This window comes from Pristiophorus japonicus, chromosome 7 (genome assembly GCF_044704955.1).
Source record: "Pristiophorus japonicus isolate sPriJap1 chromosome 7, sPriJap1.hap1, whole genome shotgun sequence".
In the NCBI taxonomy this organism is placed as follows: domain Eukaryota; kingdom Metazoa; phylum Chordata; class Chondrichthyes; family Pristiophoridae; genus Pristiophorus; species Pristiophorus japonicus.
In genome coordinates this window covers 249,566,385-249,593,102 of record NC_091983.1, presented here as the reverse complement: position 1 = coordinate 249,593,102, position 26,718 = coordinate 249,566,385, and the positions used below count along the sequence as shown (strand labels likewise).

At 49.4% G+C, this 26,718-nt stretch overlaps 1 protein-coding gene across 1 annotated transcript in view; it reads right to left on the bottom strand.

The window, feature by feature from the left end:
* The window catches only part of LOC139266717 (dynein axonemal heavy chain 6-like), a 580,613-nt gene that overhangs the window by 163,031 nt on the left and 390,864 nt on the right, over positions 1-26,718 (bottom strand). The window contains exons 20-21 of the mRNA XM_070884303.1: positions 25,698-26,097; positions 7,060-7,247 (exon numbers count right to left, since the gene is read on the bottom strand). Coding sequence (XP_070740404.1) covers positions 7,060-7,247; positions 25,698-26,097 — 588 coding nt within the window. The remainder of the gene's footprint in view (positions 1-7,059; positions 7,248-25,697; positions 26,098-26,718) is intronic.

The window sequence follows — 26,718 nt, the reverse complement described above, 5'->3', positions numbered from 1 at the left end:
ATGTTGGGGAAGTCCAGAACCAGAGGTCACAGTCTAAGGATAAGGGGTAAGCCATTTAGGACCGAGATGAGGAGAAACTTCTTCACCCAGAGAGTGGTGAACCTGTGGAATTCTCTACCACAGAAAGTTGTTGAGGCCAATTCACTAAATATATTGAAAAAGGAGTTAGATGTAGTCCTTACTACTAGGGGGCTCAAGGGGTATGGCGAGAAAGCAGGAATGTGGTACTGAAGTTGCATGTTCAGCCATGAACTCATTGAATGACGGTGCAGGCTAGAAGGGCCGAATGGCCTACTCCTATACCTATTTTCTATGTTTCTAAGGCAGAATATTATCTGAATGGTGGCAGTTTAGGAAAAGGGGAGGTGCAACGAGACCTGGGTGTCATGGTTCATCAGTCATTGAAAGTTGGCATGCAGGTACAACAGGCGGTGAAGAAGGCAACTGGTATGTTGACCTTCATAGCTAGGGGATTTGAATATAGGAGCAGGGAGGTCTTACTGCAGTTGTACAGGGCCTTGGTGAGGCCTCACCTGGAATATTGTGTTCAGTTTTGGTCTCCTAATCTGAAGAAGGACGTTCTTGCTATTGACGGAGTGCAGCGAAGATTCACCAGACTGATTCACGGGATGGCCGGACTGACATATGATGAGAGACTGGATCAACTGGGCCTTTATACACTAGAGTTTAGAAGGATGAGAGAGGATCTCATAGAAACAGATAAAATTCTGACGGGACTGGACAGGTAAGATGCGGGAAGAATATTCCTGATGTTGGGGAAGTCCAGAACCAGTGGACACAGTCTTAGGATAAGGGGTAGGCCATTTAGGACTGAGATGAGGAGAAACTTCTTCACTCAGAGAGTTGTTAACGTGTGGAATTCCCTACCACAGAGAGTTGTTGATGCCAGTTCATTGGATATATTCAAGAGGGAGTAAGATATGGCCCTTACCTCTAAAGGGATCAAGGGGTATGGACAGAAAGCAGGAAAGGGGTACTGAGGGAATGATCAGGCTTGAAGACTGAATGGCCTACTCCTGCACCTATTTTCTATGTTTCTATGTTTCTAATGGCAGTCGAGCCCCATAGAGCCAAAGGCTCCAGGTTTAATCAGTGCTCTGTGCTAAGTTAGACAATCTCATCTGTAGGACCAGTAATTAGGCTGCAACCTGTGTCAGCGTCCTTGGGTTAGGGAGAGGAAAATTGGCCATGGTTGCTGCTAGTGACTCTGCTGTAAAGTACATAAGAACATAAGAAATAGGAATAGGAGTAGGCCATACAGCCCCTCGAGCCTGCTCCGCCATTCAGTAAGATCATGGATGATCTGATCATGGACTCAGCTCCACTTCCCCGACTGCTCCCCATAACCCTTTATTCCGTTATCGTTTAAGAAACTGTCTTGTTCTGTCTTAAATTTATTCAATTTCCCGGCTTCCACAGCTCTCTGAGGCAGCGAATTCCATAGATTTACCACCCTCTGAGAGAAAAAATTCCTCCTCATCTCTATTTTAAGTGGGCGGCCCCTTATTCTAGGATCATGCCCTCTAGTTCTAGTCTCCCCCATCAGTGGAAACATCCTCTCTGCAGCCACCTTGTCAAGCCCCCTCATAGTCTTATACACTTTGATAAGATCATCTCTCATTCTTTTGAATTCCAATGAGTAGAGGTCCAACCTCCTCAACTTTTCCTCATAAGTCAACCCCCTCATCTCTGGAATCAACCAAGTGAACCTCTGAACTGCCTCCAAAGGAAGTATATCCTTTTGTAAATATGGAAACCAAAACTGCACACAGTATTCCAGGTGTGGCCTTACCAATACCTTATTTAGCTGTAGCAAGATTTCCCTGCTTTTATACTCCATCCCCTTTGCAATAAAGGCCAATTGGCCTTCCTGATCACTTGCTGTACCTGCATACTATCCTTTTGTGTTTCATGCACAACTACCCCCAGATCCTGCTGTACTGCGGCACTTTGCAATCTTTCTCCATTTAAATAACTTGCTCTTTGATTTTTTCTGCCAAAGTGCATGACCTCACACTTTCCAACATTATACTCCATCTGCCAATTTTTGCCCACTCACTTAGCCTGTCTATATCCTTTTGTAGATTTTTTGTGTCGTCAGCAAACCTGGCTATGTGACACTCAGTCCCTTCTTCCAAGTCGTTTATATAGATTCTAAATAGTTGGGGTCCCAGCACTGATCCCAGCGGCACCCCACTAGTTACTGGTTGCCAACCAGAGAATTAACCATTTATCCCGACTCTCTATTTTCTGTTAGTTAGCCAATCCCTTATCCATGCTAATATATTACCCCCAATCCCGTGAACTTTTATCTTGTGCAGTAACCTTTTATGTGGCACCTTGTCAAATGCCTTCTGGAAGTCCAAATACACCACATTCACTGGTTCCCCTTTATCCACCCTGTTCATTACATCCTCAAAGAACTCCAGCAAATTTGTCAAACATGACTTCCCCTTCATAAATCCATGTTGACTCTGCCTGACCGAATTTTGCTTGTCCAAATTTCCTGTTACTACTTCTTTAATAATGGACTCCAACATTTTCCCAACCACAGATGTTAGGATAACTGGTCAAAGGTTTCCTGCTTTTTGTCTGCCTCCTTTTTTAAATAGGGGCGGTACATTTGCAGTTTTTCCAATCTGCTGGGACCTCCCCAGAATCCAGGGAATTTTGGTAAATTACAACCAATGCATCCACTATCCCTGCCGCTACTTCTCAAGTCTCTAGGATGCAAGGCCTGTTCCTCACTCTGGAGTGTCTTATTAAAGACTGAGGTCACTGTTACTTTAACCTCCCTGTGTGCAGTCTCATCTGTGTTAGGAACACAATAGTAAGTCCATGTCTACCGCATTGCCCTCATCAACCCTCTCTGTTTGCTCATCAAAAAACTTGATCGTGTTAGTGAAACACAATTATTAAAATATTCTGTTTTTCTATTCTTCCTACCAAAATGAATAACCTCACACTTCCTCACATTATACTCTATTTGCCACCTTATTGCCCACTCACTTAACTTGTCTATATGCCTTTGCAGGATCTTTGTGTCCTCCTTACAGCTTACGTTCTCACCTAGCTTTGTATCATCAGCGAACTGGGGACTGGGAGAAATTTAGAACTCAGCAGAGGAGGACAAAGGGTTTGATTAGGGCAGGGAAAATGGAGTACGAGAAGAAGCTTGCAGGGAACATTAAGGCGGATTGCAAAAGTTTCTATAGGTATGTAAAGAGAAAAAGGTTAGTAAAGACAAACGTAGGTCCCCTGCAGTCAGAATCAGGGGAAGTCATAACGGGGAACAAAGAAATGGCAGACCAATTGAACAAGTACTTTAGTTCAGTATTCACTAAGGAGGACACAAACAACCTTCCGGATATAAAAGGGGTCGGAGGGTCTAGTAAGGAGGAGGAACTGAGGGAAATCTTTATTAGTCGGGAAATTGTGTTGGGGAAATTGATGGGATTGAAGGCCGATAAATCCCCAGGGCCTGATGGACTGCATCCCAGAGTACTTAAGGAGGTGGCATTGACAGTCATTTTCCATCATTCCATTGACTCTGGATCAGTTCCTATCGAGTGGAGGGTAGCCAATGTAACCCCACTTTTTAAAAAAGGAGGGAGAGAGAAAACAGGGAATTATAGACCGGTCAGCCTGACCTCAGTAGTGGGTAAAATGATGGAATCAATTATTAAGGATGTCATAGCAGCGCATTTGGAAAATGGTGACATGATAGGTCCAAGTCAGCATGGATTTGTGAAAGGGAAATCATGCTTGACAAATCTTCTGGAATTTTTTGAGGATGTTTCCAGTAAAGTGGACAAAGGAGAACCAGTTGATGTAGTATATTTGGACTTTAAGAAGGCTTTCGACAAGGTCCCACACAAGAGACTAATGTGCAAAGTTAAAGCACATGGGATTGGGGGTAGTGTGCTGACGTGGATTGAGAACTGGTTGTCAGACAGGAAGCAAAGAGTAGGAGTAAATGGGTACTTTTCAGAGTGGCAGGCATTGACTAGTGGGGTACCGCAAGGTTCTGTGCTGGGGCCCCAGCTGTTTACATTGTACATTAATGATTTAGACGAGGGGATTAAATGTAGTATCTCCAAATTTGCGGATGACACTCAGTTGGGTGGCAGTGTGAGCTGCGAGGAGGATGCTATGAGGCTGCAGAGTGACTTGGATAGGTTAGGTGAGTGGGCAAATGCATGGCAGATGAAGTATAATGTGGATAAATGTGAGGTTATCCACTTTGGTGGTAAAAACAGAGAGACAGACTATTATCTGAATGGTGACAGATTAGGAAAAGGGGAGGTGCAACGAGACCTGGGTGTCATGGTACATCAGTCATTGAAGGTTGGCATGCAGGTACAGCAGGCGGTTAAGAAAGCAAATGGCATGTTGGCCTTCATAGCGAGGGGATTTGAGTACAGGGGCAGGGAGGTCTTGCTACTGTTGTACAGGGCCTTGGTGAGGCCACACCTGGAGTATTGTGTACAGTTTTGGTCTCCTAACTTGAGGAAGGACATTCTTGCTATTGAGGGAGTGCAGCGAAGATTCACCAGACTGATTTCCGGGATGGTGGGAATGACCTATCAAGAAAGACTGGATCAATTGGGCTTGTATTCACTGGAGTTCAGAAGAATGAGAGGGGACCTCATAGAAACATTTAAGATTCTGACGGGTTTCGACAGGTTAGATGCAGGAAGAATGTTCCCAATGTTGGGGAAGTCCAGAACCAGGGGTCACAGTCTAAGGATAAGGGGTAAGCCATTTAGGACCGAGATGAGGAGAAACTTCTTCACCCAGAGAGTGGTGAACTTGTGGAATTCTCTACCACAGAAAGTAGTTGAGGCCAATTCACTAAATATATTCAAAAGAGAGTTAGATAAAGTCCTTACTACTCGGGGGATCAAGGGGTATGGCGAGAAAGCAGGAAGGGGGTACTGAAATTTCATGTTCAGCCATGAACTCATTGAATGGCGGTGCAGGCTAGAAGGGCTGAATGGCCTGCTCCTGCACCTATTTTCTATGTTTCTATGTTTCTATGTTTCTATGAACTTGGATATATTTCACTCGGTTCCTTCATCCACGTCATTAATACAGATTGTAAATAGATTGGGCCCAAGCACTGATCCTTGCGGCACCCCACTAGTTACAGCCTGCCAAACGGAAAATTACCCATTTATCCCAATTCTGTTTTCTGTCCATTAACCAATCTTCTATCTAGGCTCATGTATTATTCACAATCTCATGAGCTATTCATGTCAGCTGTGACTCAGTGGTAGCACACTCGCCTGAGTCAGATGGCTATGGGTTCAAGTCCCACTCCAGGAACTTGAGCACATAAATCTAGGCTAATACTCCAGTGCAGTACTGAGGGAGTGCTGGACTGTCGGGGGTGTCATCTTTCTGATGAGACGATAAACCGAGGTGCTGTGTGCTTTCTCAGGTAGACGTAAATAATCCCATGGCACTATTTTGAAGAAGAGCAGGGGAGTTATCCCCGGTGTCCCAGCCAATATTTATCCCTCAATCAATATAACTGAAGTGGGAAATAGGTCACATGGACAGATTAGACATGGAATAAAGGGTTAAAGTATGTATGTGCAAGTAAAATCAGAAACAACCCTTACAAACTAAACAGGTAGAAACAAGAATTAGGTTGAGAACTGTACATCTGTATTGAATGTCTCAACGCTCCGCATTGCGTATCTTCTGTCCTAACACAAGAGATAACATGGTATTTCTCAAACTGACAAATCAGCCAAAGCAGTACCCAGTACGAGCAAAGGTCAAAGCAGAGCCAGGCACAGGGTGAGTGGGGGAAAGGTACCAGGAATAGGCGGGATAGAAATCATCTTCGCCCTGAGTCACAAGGGGCTGTGTCCATTCAAATCAATGTATGTCTCATGTATTGAATGTCCGGCCATTATAGGCCGAGTAACTGTATAAAAACCCTGTGTGTCCCTTGTTCGGAGAGAGCGAGTGTGGCTAGTTCAGCAGGGGCTGACTTACAGGCTCGGTTCTCCCTTGCAAGTAAAATAAACCTACTTGTATTCGATTCCTAACAGACGGTGTCGAGGTTAATTATTTTAATCTCCACTTCAGTAACAAAAACAGTTTATCTGGCCATTATCATATTGCTGTTTGTGGGAGCTTGCTGTGCACAAATTGGCTGTCGTGTTTCCCACATTTCAATAGTAACTACAATCCAAAAGTACTTCATTGGCTGTAAAGGGCATGAGAAGGTCGTGAAAGGCGTTATATAAATGTGAATTTATCTCAAGTCTTTATCTTGCATAGCATACTTTTATGTGGCACCTTATCGAATGACTTTTGGAAATCCAAATATACCATTTCTACTGGTTCCCCTTTATCTACCCTGCTAGTTACATCCCCAAAATAATCTAATAAATTTGTTAAATCCGATTTAACCTTACATAAAACCATGTTGAAGCTACCTAATCATTCTATAATTTTCCAAGTGTCCCGTTACCACTTTCTTAGTGATGGATTCCAGCATTTTCCCAGCGTTGACTAATGTCAGGTTAACTGGCCTGTAGTTCCCTGTTTTCTCTCTACTTCCTTTCTTGAATTGCTACCATTCAATCTGCTGGCACCATTGTAGAATTTGTAGGGAATTTTGGAAGATCACAACCAATTAATCCACCATCTCTGCAGCCACCTCTTTTGGAGCCCTAGGATGTAGGCCATCAGATCCAGGGATTTGTCGGCTTGTTGTCCCAACAGTTTCACTAGTACTCTACTGATTTTAGTTACTTTAAGTTCCGCGCTCTCATTATCGCCGTGGTTCCCCATTATTTTTGGTATGCTTTTTGTGTCTTCTACTGTGAAGACAAATACAAAATATTCTGCCATTTCCTTATTCCCCAATATAATTTCATATATCTCAGCCTCTAAAGGACCAACGCTTACTTTTGCTACTCTCTTCCTTTTCACATACTTGTAGAAGCTCTACATTTACAAGATGCATTTATGCTCATATCTCCTGAACCTACTGAAATCCATCAGCCCTTATCTTACCCTCAGCTTTGTGAGGTTTCCCAGCGTGAGGTTTTTATCCTTGATTGATCGGCCAATGGTGTACTCAATGTCGTTCCAGTGCTTGGGCAGCAGCCAGGGATTCCTCAAGGCCACAATGACAGGCAGTGTCTCTTTAAAGTCTAATACTGCCTGCTTCTGAAGAGGAACTATATCATTCGCTGGCAATCCTAAAGGAGAAAAAAAATAATCTCAATAATAAAAAGCAATCTATGCAATGATGAGTAAGCTAAAATGCCACAAACTGCTTCTGGCAGCATTGGTAACAGAGCAACAGGCTGCCAATACAAAGGAAAATAACATGGCAGCAAAGGGGCATTCATCACCAACAGTGCACCGGACTCACTTTCAACATCCCCAGGTTATTTTTCTAGTCGGGATAATTTTATAATGGGCTACAGCTTAACTCAGAATCATTGTGGAAAATCCCTCTCATCCTTTTGCCAGTTACCATAATTATACACCCTCTGGACCCTCCCACATTCAGGAGGAGCACAAAAATTGGTTTGTGGTACTTGAGAACATAGGAACTGGAGTCCACCATTTAATGAGATCATTGCTCATCTGTGAGCTAAATCCATACAACCATCTTTAAAAAAAAATAATTCATGGGATGTGGGCGTCGCTGATTGCCCTTGAGAAAGTGGTGCACAGAATCTTTTTGCACCACTGCAGTCTGTGTGGTGAAGATGCTCACACAGTACTGTTAGGGAGGGAGTTCCAGCATTTTGATCAAGCAGTGATGAATTAACAGTGATATATTTCCAAGTCAGGATGGTAACTTGGAGGGTAACATGCAGGTGTTGGTGCTTCCATGTGCTTGCTCCCTTGTCCTTCTTGGTGGATGGAGGTTTGGGAGGTGCTGCCGAGGAAGTCTTGGCGAGTTGCTGCAGTGCATCTTGTAGATTATACACACTGCAGCCAAGGTGCGCCGGTGCTTCAGAGAGTGAATGTTGAAAGTGGTGGATGGGGTGCCAATCAAGCGGGCTGCTTTGACCTGGATGGTGTCGAGCATCTTGCGTGTTGTTGGAGCTGCACTCATCCAGGCAAGTGACTTGTGCCTTGGAAAAGATTTGGGGAGTCAGGTGAGTCATTCACCACAGAATATCCAGCCTCTGACCTGCAATTGTAGCCACAGTATTTATGTGGCTGGTCCAGTTAAGTTTCCGGTCAATGGTGACCCCCAGGATGTTGATGGAGGGGGATTCAGCAATGGTAATCCCATTGGATTTCAAGGGGAGGTGGCTAGTCTCTCTCTGTTGGAGATAGAAACATAGAAACATAGAAAATAGGTGCAGGAGTAGGCCATCCGGCCCTTCGAGTCTGCACCGCCATTCAATAAGATCATGGCTGATCATTCCCTCAGTACCCCTTTCCTGCTTTCTCTCCATACCCCTTGATCCCCTAAGCCGTAAGGGCCATATCTAACTCCCTCTTGAATATATCCAATGAACTGGCATCAACAACTCTCTGCGGCAGGGAATTCCACAGGTTAACAACTCTCTGAGTGAAGAAGTTTCTCCTCATCTCAGTCCTAAATCGCCTACCCCTTATCCGAAGACTGTATTCCCTGGTTCTGCACTTGCCCAAAATCGGGAACATTCTTCCCGCATCTAACCTGTCCAGTCCCATCAGAATCTTATACGTTTCTATGAGATCCCCTCTCATCCTTCTAAACTCCAGTGAATAAAGACCCAGTTGATCCAGTCCTGCCATCCCGGGAATCAGTCTGGTGAACCTTCGCTGCACTCCCTCAATAGCAATAACGTCCTTCCTCAGATTAGGAGACCAAAACTGAACACAATATTCCAGGTGAGGCCTCATTAATGCGCTGTACAACTGCAATAAGATCTCCCTGCTCCTATGCTCAAATCCCCTAGCTACGAAGGCCAACATACCATTTGCCTTCTTTAACGCCTGCTGTACCTGCATGCCAACTTTCAATGACTGATAAACCATGACACCCAGCTCACATTGCACCTCACCTTTTCCTAATCTGCCGCCATTCAGATAATATTCTGCGCCTTCGTGTTTTTGCCCCCAAAATGGATAACCTCACATTTATCCACATTATACTGCATCTGCCATCCATTTGCACACTCACCTAACCTGTCCACGTCACCGTGCAGCCTCTCACAGCTCACACCGCCACCCAGTTTAGTGTCATCTGCAAACTTGGAGATATTACACTCAATTCCTTCATCCAAATCATTGATGTATATTGTAAAAAGCTGGGGTCCCAGCACTGAGCCCTGTGGCACTCCACGAGTCACTGCCTGCCATTCTGAAAAGGACCCGTTTATCCCGACTCTCTGCTTCCTGTCTGCCAACCAGTTCTCTATCCACATCAGTGCATTACCCCCAATACCATGCGCTTTGACTTTGCACACCAATCTCTTGTGTGGGACCTTGTCAAAAGCCTTTTGAAAGTCCAAATACACCACATCCACTGGTTCTCCCTTGTCCACTCTGCTAATTACATCCTCAAAAAGTTCCAGAAGATTCGTCAAGCATGATTTCCCTTTCATAAATCCATGCTGACTTGGACCAATCCTGTCACTGCTTTCCAAATGCACTGCTATTTCATCCTTAATGATTGATTCCAACATTTCCCCCACTACTGATGTCAGGCTAACCGGTCGATAATTACCCGTTTTCTCTCTCCCTCCTTTTTTAAAAAGTGGTGGTACATTAGCTACCCTCCAATTCATAGGAACTGATCCCGAGTCGATAGACTGTTGGAAAATGATCACCAATGCATCCACCATTTCTAGGGCCACTTCCTTAAGTACTCTGGGATGCAGACTATCAGGCCCCAGGGATTTATCGGCCTTCAATCCCATCAATTGCCCGAACACAATTTCCCGCCTAATCTGAATATCCTTCAGTTCCTCTTTCTCACTCGACCCACTGTCCCCTAGTACATTCGGAAGGTTATTCGTGTCTTCCTTCGTGAAGACAGAACCGAAGTATTTGTTCAATTAGAACATAAGAACATAAGAATTAGGAACAGGAGTAGGCCATCTAGCCCCTCGAGCCTGCTCCGCCATTCAACAAGATCATGGCTGATCTGGCCGTGGACTCAGCTCCACTTACCCGCCCGCTCCCCGTAACCCTTAATTCCCTTATTGGTTAAAAATATATCTATCTGTGACTTGAATACATTCAATGATCTAGCCTCAACTGCTTGCTTGGGCAGAGAATTCCACAGATTCACAACCCTCTGGGAGAAGAAATTCCTTCTCAACTCGGTTTTAAATTGGCTCCCCCATATTTTGAGGCTGTGCTCCCGAGTTCTAGTCTCCCCGGCCAGTGGAAACAACCTCTCTGCCTCGATCTTGTCTATCCCTTTCATTATTTTAAATGTTTCTATAAGATCACCCCTCATCCTTCTGAACTCCAACGAGTAAAGACCCAGTCTACTCAATCTATCATCATAAGGTAACCCCCTCATCTCCGGAAGCAGCCTAGTGAATCGTCTCTGTACCCCCTCCAAAGCGAGTATATCCTTTCTTAAGTAAGGTGACCAAAACTGCACACAGTACTCCAGGTGTGGCCTCACCAATACCCTAAACAGTTGCAGAAGGACCTCCCTGCTTTTATACTCCATCCCTCTCGCAATGAAGGCTAACTTTCATTCGCCTTCCTGATTACCTGCTGCACCTGCAAACTAACTTTTTGGGTTTCATGCACCAATGGTGGAGCAGTGGAGGCGTGTCCTGCTCAGTTGGCTGAGTGAGCAGTGAGGAGAGCAGCTCCTGTTGCAGCTCCTGGTTGGGCCTGTGAATCAGCCCAGGAAGAGAAGGAAGGAAGGGGCTTCACCACCAACTTTCACCCAGAGGGAAAGGAGGAAAGCAGAAAACTTTTAACAACTTTAGCATTTCTACAAAGAGTTGGAGAGAGGGGGAAAGACCAACAACAACATCCAGTGTGGAAGGAGGGAGACTCTACCATTCTACAGGTGGGTGTGGGTGCATTTCCCTAAAAGACTTTGCTGTATCGGTGGGGGGAGGAAAGAAGACCACTGAGGGCCGGAACATCGCGGGGGGTGTGTGTGTGTGGAAGTGTGTGTGGGGGCCTTGCTTACAACTAGGCCCCACACACAATTGAAGCACCCCCCCACCCCATTGCCTAGCCTGGGATAGCTGGAGCCACCAGGCTGAAGATTTCTATAATCACCTATTGAACGTCGTTAGGAGTGTGTGCCTGGTGGCTCCAGCTGCCCCAGATGAAGACATCTTCTCCCCCCACCCGAAGACCACCCCAAAGACTGTGCTTTGTTTTTTTCCATCTGGGGAGTGCACCCACCCATCGCTGTGAGGGGAGACCTGCCATCGCAGCCTCCCTCTTTCCCGCACCCCCTCTCTCTGTCTCTCTCTCTCTGTCTCTCTCTCTCTGTCTCTCTCTCTCTGTCTCTCCCCTCTCTCTCTGAGAGCCCTTTCCTCCTAATTTTAATATAAAAAACAAAAAAACAACTGAGCGGAGGGAGCAAGGCCCCTCCCCAATTGCCAACTAGGGGAGAGGTGTGCCTCGTTAAGGGCTCCTCTGCTCAGTCTTTATTATACGAGGCCAATTAAGACCATTAAGGCCTGTGACTTTGGGGTGGGTGTAGCCCTTAAAGGGACCCCGTGATGGCGACCCCATCCACGCCGGTGGCAGGGCCAGCGAGGACATATGCGCAGGTGGCAACTGCTTCCACGGCACCTCCTGCGCCACCTGCTGCCCTGCCACCTTTCACACTTATTACAAAGAAACACGGGGTCAAGAGCTACACTCACCCCACAATGAGCATCGAGGAGTGCGTGCGGGCGATGGCTGGGGTAGTCGGCCCCTCGGCCATTGTCGCAGCCTCCAAGATGTCTGGGAAGGCTGTGTTCTTCCTGGGGTCGGAGCGGGCGGTGTCCCTGGCCCTTGAAAAGGGGCTCACGGTGGGCGGGACGTTCCTGCCGGTGGACCCTCTCGAGGCCACCGCGCAGAGGGTCATCGTTTCAAACGTCCCGCCCTTTGTTCCCACTGAGCTCCTCCTCCCTCACCTACACCAACTGGGGGAGGTAAGGTCAGGGATCAACCACGTGTTCTCCTTCCGCCGCCAGCTCTTTGTCCGGCTGGCGCGGGAGGAGACGACAGAGCGGTATTTTAATGTGGTGCACGAGGGGACTGCCTACCGCGTCTTTTGGACGTCAGACGGCGTGCGGTGCCATGCCTGCAGGGAGGTGGGGCACGTTCGCAAGAACTGCCCCGCCTCCAAGGCCGCCAAACCACCGAAGGCGGCCAAGGCTGGCGCCGCCGCCACCCCTCCCCCTAGTTGCGTCCGCGTGCCGGGAGCCGTAGGTGCGCGGGCATCGCCGGGGGCCGATGCTTTCACGGCCTCTGGCGGGGGGGAGGGAGAGAGTCCGACCGGAAAGAAGGCGCGGAAGAAGGCAAAACATCCAGAGGTGGGTCCCCTCAGTGCGCCAGAAAATTTGACCACCGCGCTCAGCCCAACCCCGTCACCGGCGAGCGCGGGGTGCCCTGAGCCCGTGCCCGAGCCCTTGACCAATACCGCAGAGGGGCTCGGGCGCGGGCAAGAAAAGAAAAAGGGGGGGGTGGAGCGGGAGGCCTCGGCAGACATGGAGGTCTCCCTGCCTCCGCGCACCCCCAGCAACAAAAGGAGGCGCCGCTCCGTTGAGGCGGAGGGGGAACAACATCCCTCCGCGGAGGAGTCAGTGCCCGCCGCGTGTCCCGCGTCCCCCACCAGCGCCCCCAAGCAGCGCCGTAGGCGGGAGGAGTCTGTCCCCGGGGAGGGTGAGACAGTCGAGGCTGCCCAGCCTCTGCCTCCCGGGGATGGCGTGGAGGATCTGCCCGTCGTGGGGGGCGTGGGGCCAGCGGAGGAATGCTTTGCCGCCGGGCCGGGCGTCCAGGGGACTGAGGCGGGCGGGGCCGAAAAGGCCAAACCTGAGCCCGCCCAGCTATTATCCAACTTCCCCCGGGAGTCGCTCGACCCGGCAGAAACCGAAACTCATAATTTTAACAACACTGTACATGCTGGGCCGGTGGGTGGCAGCGGGGAGGGGGAGGAACACCCACCCTCGCCCCCTACTTTGGAGCTGGAGCACTTGGAGAGCCTGGGGATTTCCTATGGCCGGGTCTCTCCTTGTTCCCCGGTTCCGGGGGCGGAGGGGGAACCCCTTCCGCTGTCATTTCCCGACCCAGCACCATTTTTAAAAGAGCCCAGTGGGGACTCCTCTGCCGACGATCCTGGGGGTGGGATCGGGGCAGAGCCAGGGCCGGTTGGAGCGGCCGGGTCATTTGCCGTACCTTGTGCGGTCGATGGGCCGGCTGCTGGCGGCCACCTCCCGGAGGAGGACGGGGACTCGGTGGGGGACGTGGGAGAAAATCTAGAGACCACCGCCAGCGAGGCGGTGGATCTGCTCGCGGCCGCCGCTGAGACCCTCCTCATTCCTGCAAAGGAACTCCGGGACTTTTTGGCCCAGAGCCGGGGTCGCTGCAACCAAGCCCGACTGGCCCTGGAAAAATGGTCCGAGCCAGAGCTGATCAAGGGGTCCGTCTGCGCCGCCGCTAAAACCTTGGCCGCGGGCGGGCCCTTGACAAAGGCGCAACACCTTGAGCAGCGCGAGCTCGAGGGACTCCTCGCTGGGCTGCGGAGGGAGTGGAGCTCAACAAAAGACTCCGCTCCCTCCCCCACAATAGGTTAAGGTAGAGGTTGCACTATGCTTTTGCCATGAAGATAACCATAGCCAGCCTCAACATCAACGGCGGCAGAGGGGCATGCCGTAGATTTGACAATTTTTCGCTCCTGCGGGAGGGGAAATATGCGGTGTGCTTCCTGCAAGAAACCCACACCGTACCGGGAGACGAAGCCACGTGGCTCCTGGAATGACAAGGAGAGGTCCGCATGAGCCACCTCACCGCCACTTCTAGTGGGGTGGCCATCTTGCTGGGCCCGCATTTTCAGCCGGAGATCTTGGGGGGGCGAGGAGCCCGTGCCAGGCCGCTTGCTGCACGTAACGGTTCGCCTGGGGGACGTGCCGCTCCATCTCGTGAATGTGTACGCCCCTCAGCCCGGCCCGCAGCAAACGCGCTTCTTTGAAGAGGTGTCCGCTCTTCTTGGCTCCGTCGACGTCGGCGACTGCATTGTCCTCGGGGGGGATTTTAACTGCACCCTCGAGGCGAGGGACCGCTCCGGTGCCCCGCAGTGCATGACGGCGATGGAGAAGTTGAGGGACCTGGTCGGGTCCTTCGACTTGGTGGACGTCTGCCGAAATCTCCACCCCGACTCCAGCGCCTTTACTTGGGTGAAGCCTGGAGTAGGATGGTCTAGAGTCGACCGCCTTTACGTGTCTCGGGCGTACGTTTCCTGCGTCCTGGCGGCCTCCATGCGGCCGGTGCCGTGTTCGGACCACCACCTGGTGTGGGCGGAGCTCGCTTCGCTCCGCGCGAGGACGGGGTCCGCGTACTGGCACTTTAACAACCGGCTGCTGGAGGACGTGCGGTTCCAGGACTCGTTCCGTCGATTCTGGTCCGACTGGAGAAGGAAGCAGGGGGGCTTCCCCTCCTTGAGGCTATGGTGGGACGTGGGCAAGGCTCACGTCCGCGTCTTCTGTCAAGAGTCTGCGAGGGGGTCGACCAAGAGGCGGGCGGCCAGGGTCGGGCGCCTAGAAAAAGAGGTGCTCGACCTGGAATCCCGTCTCGGTCAAGTCGTCGGGGACCCGGCCCTGCGGACGGTGTACGAAGCGAAGAAGGCCGTGCTGAAGGACCTGCAGCTCGTCGGGTCCCGAGGCGCGTTCGTGAGGTCGCGGATCCGGTTCCTGCGGGATCTGGACTGCGGCTCCCCCTTCTTCTACTCGCTGGAAAAAAGACAGAGTGTCCGTAAGCAGCTCTTGACGCTGCTGGCCGACGACGGCTCTCTCGTCTCGGATCCGGAGGGCGTCAACAACAGGGCCCGTGAATATTACGGGGCTCTGTTCTCTCCAGATCCGTCCAGCGAGGAAGCGCGTAGAGTTTTGTGGGAGGACCTGCCGAAAGTCAGCCCGGAGGGCGGTGAAAATTTGGAAGCTCCGCTAAGCCTGGCGGAGCTGACCGGTGCCCTCGACCGGCTCTCGAGGGGAAAAACCCCGGGGCTGGACGGGCTGACCGTGGAGTTCCACAGGGCATTCTGGGACGTCCTGGGGAGCGACTACGCGCAGGTCCTGGAAGAAAGTCTGGCGACCGGGGAGATGCCCCTCTCTTGGCGCAGGGCAGTCATCGTCCTGCTGCCTAAGAAGGGCGATCTCCGCCTCCTTAAGAACTGGCGCCCGGTCTCCCTCCTCAGCACGGACTACAAAATCTTCGCCAGGGCGATGTCTGCTCGCCTTGGTGCCGTGCTGGACCACATGATCCACCCCGACCAGTCCTACACGGTCCCGGGCCGGACAATCCACGACAACATCCATCTGGTCCGGGACCTCATCCATCATTCCCAGGAGGCTGGTCTGTCGGTCGCCTTCTTATCTCGCGACCAAGAGAAGGCGTTCGACAGGGTGGATCACGACTATCTGCTCGGAACTCTGCGCGCTTTCGGGTTCGGGACGCATTTCGTCGCCCGGATCCGACTTTTGTACGCCGCCGCGGAGTGTCTGATTAAGGTTAACGGGTCCTTGACGGCGCCCCTTCGCTTTAGGAGAGGGGTGCGCCAGGGATGCCCCATGTTCGGCCAGTTATATGCCATCTGCGTGGAGCCTTTTCTGCGCCTCTTGCGGACGAGGTTGACGGGACTGGCTCGGCAAGGGCCGGGCGTGGAGGTTGTCCTCTCGGCTTACGCCGATGACGTGCTCCTCGCGGTAGAGGATCCCGCTGACCTGCGGAGGATGCGTGAGTGCCAAGAGATTTACTCGGCCGCATCCTCCGCCAGAATCAACTGGGAGAAATGTTCCGGACTCCTGGTGGGTCAGTGGCGGGTGGACTCCCTGCCGGAGGAGCTCAGGCCTTTTGCCTGGAGCACGACCCATCTCCTCTATCTGGGAGTCTACCTTAGCCCCGACGAGGGAGCCTGGCCGGCGAACTGGCAGGAGCTGGAGGCCAAGGTCGCCGCTCGCCTAGGACGCTGGACAGGACTGCTCTGAGTGCTGTCCTACAGGGGTCGAGCGCTAGTCATAAACCAGCTGGTGGCCGCAATGTTGCGGTACCGGCTGGTCACTTTGACCCCTCCTCCTGCGTTTGTCGCCAAGATACAGAAGAAGCTGGTGGACTTCTTCTGGAACAACAGGAAGCACTGGGTCTCTGCTGCGGTCTTGAGTCTCCCGCTTGAGGAGGGCGGTCAGTCGTTGGTGTGCGTCAGTGCCCAGCTCGCGACTTTCCGTCTTCAGACCCTGCAGAGATACCTTTACGTCGAGCCCCCTCCTAGGTGGTGCGCTCTGGCGACGTATTTCTTCCGCCAGCAGCGCGACCTCAACTACGACACGCAGCTCCTGTTTGTGACCACCCTCCGGGAGCTGCCTGTCTTTTACAGGGACCTTATCAGGGTCTGGAACAAAGTCTCCACCAAGCGCAGCTCTCCGCCGGCTGGAGTGGCGGCTGTCCTGCAGGAGCCGCTGCTCGGGAATCCGTACCTCCACGGCCGAGGTTTTATGTGGCAGTCGGAAGAGAGGGCTGTGGCTGGTGAGGTGACCAGGGTCAGGGACCTGCTCGATGGCGGAGGAGCGGGCTGGATGGCGCCAGGCACGCTGGCGCGGCGCCTAAATTCAGCCGACGTCCGCCACGCGGCCGAAGCCATCGAGTCGCTAAAAACAGCTTTGGGCCCTGACTCTGTTAGGTGCATCGAGGAGGCTCAAGCACGTGGGGAGATCCCGTCCGAACTGACCCCCGTTCAGACGGAATTCCTCATTGGCGCCAAATCCCGGAACCTCCCTTGGGGGCCGGCGCCTCACAACTTGAGCCGCCTTGGGGAAATCCCCTCCGTGCCTTTCAGTTCCGCGCGGAGGGGTTTCCTGTACGGGCTGCTCCTGCACACTCTCAACTTTGCCATCCTCGCCGGCCGTCCGGACACGCCATGGCGTACCATCTTGCCGTCCGGAGGAGGCGGGGGTCCCCGATGGAGGGCACTCTATGCGGGAGTCCTCCCACTATTCATCGGGGACTTGGCCTGGAGGGTGGTGCACGGAGCAGTGCCGTGCAACAAATTTTTAAGCCGGTTCACGGACTCCCAGGCCGCCTGCAATTTCTGCGGTCTGGAGGAGTCCGTGTTCCATGTTTTTATGGAATGCACAAGGTTGCAGCCCCTGTTCCATTATTTGAAGTGGCTGCTCCTGAAATTCTGGCTGCACTTCAGTCCCACTCTCCTGATCTTTGGGCACCCTGTGCGGAGGGGAGCGGGTAGGTCCGAGGGCCTCCTCGTAGGACTGCTCCTGGGCACGGCCAAGGGTGCCATCAGCCGGTCCAGACAGCGGGCGGTCGAGGGGGTCGTTCAACCTGACTGCCTGCCTCTCTTCCGCTCTTACATCCGGTCCAGGGTGTCCTTGGAGATGGAGCACGCAGTGTCCACCGGTACGCTCGCGGCCTTCCGCGAGAGGTGGGCACCGAAGGGACTGGAGTGCATCATCACGCCTGGCAACCAAATTTTAATTTGATTTTACGTTTTAAAGTTTAATTTGTTTTAATTGCCGGTGCTTTTAGTGTCCCCCTCCCCTTTTATAGGGGGCACTGGAAAAAATGTGATTTTAGCGCCCAAAAAAAAAAACCAAAAAAAAAGAAAAACACAAAAATAAAACCACAAAAAAGAAAAAAAGGGCCTTGTAAATGTCTGCTGTGTTATCCAGGGCGGGTGGCACGGTTTAATGTTTTATGTTTTACAGGTAGACTCTAAAAGAGTTTCATGCACAAGGACCCCCAGGTCCCTCTGCACCGCAGCATGTTGTAATTTCTCCCCATTCAAATAATATTCCCTTTTACTGTTTTTTTTCCCAAGGTGGATGACCTCACACTTTCCGACATTGTATTCCATCTGCCAAACCTTAGCCCATTCGCTTAACCTATCTAAATCTCTTTGCAGCTTCTCTGTGTCCTCTACACAAACCGCTTTCCCACTAATCTTTGCATCGTCTGCAAATTTTGTTACACTACACTCTGTCCCCTCTTCCAGGTCATCTATGTATATTGTAAACAGTTGTGGTCCCAGCACCGATCCCTGTGGCACACCACTAACCACCGATTTCCAACCCGAAAAGGACCCATTTATCCCGACTCTCTGCTTTCTGTTCGCCAGCCAATTCTCTATCCATGCTAATACATTTCCTCTGACTCCGCGTACCTTTATCTTCTGCAGTAACCTTTTGTGTGGCACCTTATCGAATGCCTTTTGAAAATCTAAATACACCACATCCATCAGTACACCTCTACCCACCATGCTCGTTATATCCTCAAAGAATTCCAGTAAATTCGTTAAACATGATTTCCCCTTCATGAATCCATGTTGCGTCTGCTTGATTGCACTATTCCTATCTAGATGTCCTGCTATTTCTTCCTTAATGATAGTTTCAAGCATTTTCCCCACTACAGATGTTAAACTAACCGGCCTATAGTTACCTGCCTTTTGTCTGCTCCCTTTTTTAAACAGAGGCGTTACATTCGCTGCTTTCCAATCCGCTGGTACCTCCCCAGAGTCCAGAGAATTGTGGTAGATTATAACGAATGCATCTGCTATAACTTCCGCCATCTCTTTTAATACCCTGGGATGCATTTCATCAGGACCAGGGGACTTGTCTACCTTGAGTCCCATTAGCCTGTCCAGCACTACCCCCCTAGTGATAGTGATTGTCTCAAGGTCCTCCCTTCCCACATTCCTGTGACCAGCAATTTCTGGCATGGTTTCTGTGTCTTCCACTGTGAAGACGGAAGCAAAATAATTGTTTAAGGTCTCAGCCATTTCCACATTTCCCATTATTAAATCCCCCTTCTCATCTTCTAAGGGACCAACATTTACTTTAGTCACTCTTTTCCATTTTATATATCTGTAAAAGGTTTTACTATCCATTTTTATGTTTTGCGCAAGTTTACCTTCGTAATCTATCTTTCCTTTCTTATTGCTTTCTTAGTCATTCTTTGCTGTCGTTTAAAATTTTCCCAATCTTCTATTTTCCCCGCTAACCTTGGCCACCTTATACGCATTGGTTTTTAATTTGATACTCTCCTTTATTTCCTTGGTTATCCACGGCTGTTTATCCCTTCTCTTACCGCCCTTCTTTTTCACTGGAATATATTTTTGTTGATCACTCTGAAAGAGCTCCTTAAAAGTCCTCCACTGTTCCTCAATTGTGCCACCGTTTAGTCTGTGTTTCCGGTCTACTTTAGCCAACTCTGCCCTCATCCCACTGTGGTCCCCTTTGTTTAAGCATAGTACGCTTGTTTGAGACACTACTTCCTCACCCTCAATCTGTATTACAAATTGGTCTGCCATTTCTTTGTTCCCCATTATAAATTCACCTGAATCCGACTGCAAGGGACCTACATTTGTCTTCACTAATCTTTTTCTCTTCACCTATTTATAGAAGCTTTTGCAGTCAGTTTTTATGTTCCCTGCAATCTTCCTCTCGTACTCTATTTTCCCCCTCTTAATTAAACCCTTAGTCCTCCTCTGTTGAATTCTAAATTTCTCCCAGTCCTCAGGTTTGTTAGTTTTTCTAGCCAATTTATATGCCTCTTCCTTGGATTTAACACTCTCCTTAATTTCCCTTGTTAGCCACGGTTGAGCCACCTTCCCCATTTTATTTTTACTCCAGACAGGAATGTCCGACTGCTGAAGTTCATCCATGTGATTTTTAAATGTTTGCCATTGCTTATCCACTGTCAACCCTTTAAGTATCCTTTGCCAGTCTATTCTAGCCAATTCACGCCTCATATCATCGAAGTTACCTTTCCTTAAGTTCAGCACCCTAGTTTCGGAATTAACTGTGTCACTCTCCATCTTAATAAAGAATTCTACCATATTATGGTCACTCTTCCCCAAGGGGCTTCACACAACAAGATTGCTAATTAGTCCCTTCTCATTACACATCACCCAGTCCAGGATGGCCAGCTCTCTAGTTGGTTCCTCGACATATTGGTCGAGAAAACCATCCCAAATACACTCCAGGAAATCCTCCTCCACTGCATTGCTGCCAGTTTGGTTAGCCCAATCAATATGTAGATTAAAGTCACCCATGATAACTGCTGTACCTTTATTGCACACATCCCTTATTTCTTGTTTGATGCTGTCCCCACCTCACTACTGCTGTTTGGTGGGCTGTACACAACTCCCACTAGCGTTTTCTGCCCTTTGGTATTCCGCAGCTCCATCCACATCGATTCCACATCATCTAGGCTAATGTCCCTCCTTACTATTGCATTAATTTCCTCTTTAACCAGCAACGCCACCCCGCCTCCTTTTCCTTTCTGCCTATCCTTCCTAAATGTTGAATACTCCTGGATGTTGAGTTTCCAGCATTGGTCACCCTGGAGCCATGTCTCCGTGATGCTAATTACATCATATCCATTAACTGCTGTCTGCGCAGTTAATTAGTCCACCTTATTCCGAATACTCCTCGCATTGAGGCACAGAGCCTTCAGGCTTGTCCTTTTAACACACTTTGCCCTTTAGAATTTTGTTGTAATATGGCCCTTTTTGTTTTTTGTCTTGGGGTTCTCTGCCATCCACTTTTACTATTCTCCTTTCTATCTGTTGCTTCTGCCTCCATTTTATTTCCCTCTGTCTCCCTACATAGGTTCCCATCCCCCTGCCATGTCAGTTTAACTCCTCCCAAACAGCACTAGCAAGCACTCCCCACAGGACATTGGTTCCGGTCCTGCCCAGGTGCAGACCGTCCGGTTTGTACTGGACCCACCTCCCTCAGAACCGGTTCCAATGTCCCAGGAATTTGAATCCCTCCCTTTTGCACCACTCCTCAAGCCACGTCTTCATCTGAGCTATCCTGCGATGGTCAATGTCTGGCACTTGATGGTGTGAATGTTACTTGCAACTTATCAGTTCAAGCCTGTACGTTGTCCAGGTCTTGCTGCATGCTGGCAAGGACTGCTTCATTATCTGAGGAGTTGTGAATGGAACTGAACAGCAAACATCCCCACTTCTGACATGAGGAAGGGAATGTCATTGATGAAGCAGCTGAAGATGTTTGGGCCTTGGACACTTCCCTGAGGAACTCCTGCAGTGATGTCCTGGGGCTGAGATGATTTGCCTCCAACAACCACAACCATCTTCCTTTGTGCTCGGTATGACTCCAGCCAGTGGAGAGATTTCCCCCTGATTCCCATTGACTTCAATTTTACTAGGGTTCCTTGATGCTACAATCGGTCAAATGTTGCCTTGATGTCAAGGGCAGTCACTCTCACCTCACCTCTGGAATTCAGCTCTTTTGTGCATGTTTGAACTAAGGCTGTAACGAGGTCTGGAGCCTAAGTGGTCCAGTTGGAATCAAAACTGAGCGTCGATGTGCAGGTTATTGATGAGTAAGTGCCACTTGATTGCACTGTCTATGACATCTTCCATCGCTTTGTTGATGATTGAGAGTAGACTGATGGGGCGGTAATTGGTCAGATTGGCTATGTCCTGCTTTTTATGGACAGGACATACCTGGGTAATTTTTCATTTTTTCGGGTAGATGTTGCTGTTGTAGCTGTACTGGAACAGCTTGGCTAGAGGCACGATAATTCTGGAGCACGACTCTTCAACACTACTGTTGGGATGTTATCGGGCATGGTCTTTTACACTCCTCATTAAACCAGGGTTGATCCCCTGGCTTGATGGTAATAGTGGAGTGAGGGCTACGCTGGGCCATGAGGTTACAGATTGTGGTGGTGCACAATGCTGCTGCCACTGAAGGCCCACAGCGCCTCATAGATTCCCACTGTTGAGCTGCTAGATCTGCTTAGCATGGTGGAAGTGCCACACGACACGATGGAGGGTGTCCTCAGTGTGAAGACAGGATTTCATCCCCACAAGGTCTGAGTGGTGGTCACTCCTACCAATACTGCCATGGACAGATGCATCTGCGACAGGTAGATTGGTGAGGATGAGGTTTTTCCCCTCATATTGCTTCTCTCATAATCTGTTGCAGGCCCAATCTGGCAGCTCAGTCTTTCAGGTCTCGGCCAGCTCAGTCAGTAGTGGTCCTACCAAGCCATTCTTGGAAATGGACAGAGAAATCATAAGAAATAGGAGCAGGAGTCAGCCATTCGGCCCCTCGAGCCTGCTCCGCCATTCAACAAGATCATGGCTGGTTTTCTACCTCAACTCCACCTTCCTGCACTATCCCCATATATCACTTTAATTCCCTTAGTTCCCCAAAATTTATCGACCTCTGTCTTTAATGTGCTCACTGACTGAGCATCCACAGCTCTCTGGAGTCAACAATTCCAAAAATTCACAACCCTTTAAGTGAAGAAATGTCTCCTCATTTCATTCCTAAATTACCGACCCCTTATTCTGAGACTGTGACCCTCATGCTTTAGCTTCCCCAGCCAGGGGAAACATTTTCCCAGCATTGACTCTGCCAAGGCCCTTAAGAATTTTATATGTTTCAATGAGATCACCTCTCATTCTTCTAAACTCTAGGGAATATAGGCCTAGTTCTCAGGGCACTCCCCTCATCACAGGAACCAGTCCAGTGAACCTTTGTTGCACTTTCTCTAAGGCAAGTATGTCTTTCCTTAGGTAAGGAGACCAGAACTGTACACAGTACTCCAGGTGTGACCTCACCAATGCCTTGTATAATTGCAATAAGACTTCTTTATTCTTAAGTCTTATACTCAAATCGCTTTGCAACAAAACCGAACATTCCATTTGCTTTCCTAATTGCTTGCTGTACCTGCATGTTAACTTTCTGTGATTCCCTACAAGGACACCCAGGTCCCTCTGAATGCAAACATTTCCCAGTCTCTCACCATTCAAAAAATATTCTGCTTTTTTGTTTCTCCGACCAAAGTGGATAACTTCACACTTCCCCCATATTGTAGTCCATTTGCCATGTTCTTGCCCACGCAGTCAACGTGTTTATATCTCTCTGCAGCCTCTTTGCTTTCTCCTTACAACTTACTTTACCACCTAATTTTGTATCATCAGCAAACGTGGATACGTTACACTCAATCCCTTCATCTAAGTCATTAATATAGTTTGTGAATAGCTGAGACCCAAAGCACTGATCCTTGCGGTACCCCACTAGTTACAGCCTGCCAACCCAAAAAAGTCCCATTTATTCCTACTCTGATTCTGTCCATTAACCAATCCTCAATACATACTAATATATTACCCCTAATTTTGTGTAATAACCTCTTGACACCTTATCGAATGCTTTTTGAAAGTCCAAATACATTATATCCACTGGTTCCCCCTTATCCATCCTACTGTTTACATCTTCAGAAAACTTACCAGATTTGTCAAACACGACTTATCATAGTGTTTCTATCATAGAATCATAGAAATTTACAACACGAAAGGAGGCATTTCGGCCCATTGTGTCCCCGCCAGCCGACCAAGAGCCATCCAGTCTAATCTCATTTTCCAGCTCTTGGTCTGTAGCCCTGTCGCTTGCGGCACTTTAAATGCACATCCAAGTATCTTTTAAATGTGGTGAGGGTTTCTGTCTCTATCACCCTTTCAGGCAGTGAGTTCCAGACTCCCACCACCCTCTGAATAAAGAAATTTCCCTCATATCTCCTCTCATCATAGGCAGTCCCTCGAAGCGAAGATGACTTGGTTCCATGCCAAAAAGGGATGAGTTCACAGGTGTTTCAATGAAGGACCTAATATTCCATATCCAGAATTACATTGTGAAGGGTGGAAGATGCCTGTGCTTGGATTTTTTTAACGTGGGATGGCCGTTGCACACCAGCTACCACACGGGCTTGACAGAGTTAGGTCTTGGTCCAGTGGCAAGGATTACCCAAGACTAACTGGAGACCAGCTCTGCTGCACAGACCGACCGTACACACATATCGCATGCTGCCCCTGGGCTTTCGCCTTTACTGGGCCCCAGATTCACGCCTCTCTTGGGCCCTGGTCATTTCCCTCCACGGACTCTTGCCGCTCCTTCACCCCTCCTGCTGTGCCTGCCCGCACTGCAATCGGCACGGCCCTGGCCTGCAAGACCATCAGCAAGCAGGGGCCATTGGAAGGAGCAGCATGCGGCGGCCCAGCCCAGAAATTGGCATGGCCCCGGCCTGCAAGACCATCAGCAGGCCGGGACCATTGGAGGGAGCAGTGTGCAGCGACATACCACTGCAGGGAGCAGCGTGTGCTGCTGCAGGAGGGCTACGGCTATCTCCTCGAAACCTCCCCCCAATTACTTTAAATCTATGCCCCCTGGTTGTTGACCGCTCTGTCAAGAGAAACAGGCCCTTCCTATCCACTCTATTCAAGCCCCTCATAATTTTATACACCTCAATCAGGTCTCCCCTCAGCCTCCTCTGTTCCAAAGAAAACAGACCCAGCATTTTCAATATTTCCTCATAACTAAAATTCTCCAGTCCAGGCAACATTCTTGTAAATCTCCTCTGCACTCTTTCTACTGCAATCACATTTATCCCGTAATTTGGTGACCGGAACTGCACACAACACTTTATTAAGGCCGAAACTAGGGTCTTAAATCTGAGCAAAGCAAACTACATAGATATGAGGGGCGAACTGGCTAAGGCAGATTGGAAAACTAGATTAAAAGATATAACGGTAGATAAGCAGTAGCAAACATTTAAAGAAATAATTCAGAATTTGCAATTCCCTTAAGGAATAAAAATCCCATGGGAAAAGTGGTTCGACCATGGCTAACAAGAAAAGTTAAATATAGTATTAGATTAAAGAAATATAAACAGAAAGTGTTGGAAATACTCAGCGGGTCAGGTCAGCATCTGTGGAGAGAGAAACATAGTTAACTTTTAAGGTCGATTAACTTTGGTCAGAATTGGAAAAGGTTAAAGATGTAACAGGTTTTAAGCAAGTACAGAGGGAGGGAAAGGGAGGGAGGGAGGGGAGGAAAGAACAGAAGTAAATTAGGCCTCCTCTAGACCCATCTTTTGTTTCTTTACTGGCCCCATTATCATCTTCTTTTGCCTCGCACCATCATCCCTTTTGTCATTTAATCTCTCCTGCCTTCCACCCCATCACAGACCTTCCCTTTTGTTCTGTCCTCCCCTCTGCTGCTGCTCTGTGCTGTATTTGCTGATTGCAGCAGAGTTGGCAATGGAGATGTGACAAATGGTTTGAGCCCCATCCGCCCGCGGGGTTAGGGTAGGAAACGAAATCATCCAGTGGACCTGCTCCTGACTGCACTCCAGTGACTGCTGCCGGAAAGTACGCGATTGTGAATGCATGTTGCGCGAAGACAAGAGTCCAGCTCAGCTGTGATGGCCCCCGTGGTCAAACAGCCTGGCCACACTCACTATCTAGGCTCACGAATGAAGAAGGGCCACTTGGGTGAGATAGTGGGGACCAGAGAGCCGCGCGCCAGTAACCGAGTAGCAAAATGGAGGAAGGGAAGGAAGGGAAAGTTTTTGTGAGTGGAGCAGAGTACCCAGAGGCGGATACTCTTTCCCGCTCCTATTCTTTAACTCACTGTGGAAGCAAAAATCAGGATAAAATGTCTGAATTAGCAGCCACAGACCTTTTTCTAGCATGTATGTTGTCTGTGCGAGCCTGTTGACGTCCTTTTGAATTGTGTCCACGTTCAGTTCATTAAACAAGGCGTCTGTCCAACTCGTGTACAACGTCTCCCATTCACCCCGAGACTCCCACAACAGCTTCCTCAGCATCAGATCGTACTCAGTCTCAGACAGCAGTGTGTTAAGTGCCTGACTGCTCTTCCCACCACACTTCTTCAGCATGGACTCCTTCTGGCTGACGACGGAGCTCATACTTTCGCCCGAGCTGCAGAAGCGATCTTGATAGTGGCTGTAGTTACGCGCCTTGCTGGCTATTGTTGAAATTTCAAGCGTCAGAGCATTGATGGCCTCCAGGGCTGCAGGCAGGGCTGTCCGTGCCTGGAGAAGCATGGGATCTCGCACCTGAAAGACCACAACATATTTCATATCTCATCTTCACATCTCACCTTCAACAATAGCAACAACTTGTATTTATATAGCACCTTTAAAGTAGCAAAACATCCCAGGCACTTTTGTTTGGAGCGTTATCAAACAAAATTTGACACCAAGCCACATAAGGAGATATTAGGAGATATTAGGAAAGCTTGGCAAAGAGGTAGTTTTAAGGAGCGTCTTACAGCAGGAAAGAGAGGTAGAGAGGTTTAGGGATGGAATTCCAGAGCTTAGGGCCGAGGCAACTGAAAGCACGACCGCCAATGGTGGAGCAATTAAAATGGTAGAGGGCAGAATTGGAGGAACGCAGAGATCTCAGAGGTTTGTAGGGTTGGAGGAGATTAGAGAGATAGGGAGGGGCGAGGCCATGGAGCGAGTTGAACACAAGAATGAGAATGTTAAAATCGAGGCACTGCTGGTAGGTCAGTGAGCACAGGGTTGATGGGTGAACAGGATTTGGTGCGAGTTAGGATAGGGGCAGCAGAATTTTGGATGAGCTCAAGTTTATGGAGGGTGGATGATGGGAGGCTAGCATAGAGGGCATTGGAATGGTCGAGTGCAGAGGCAACAAAGGCACGGGTGAGATCTTCA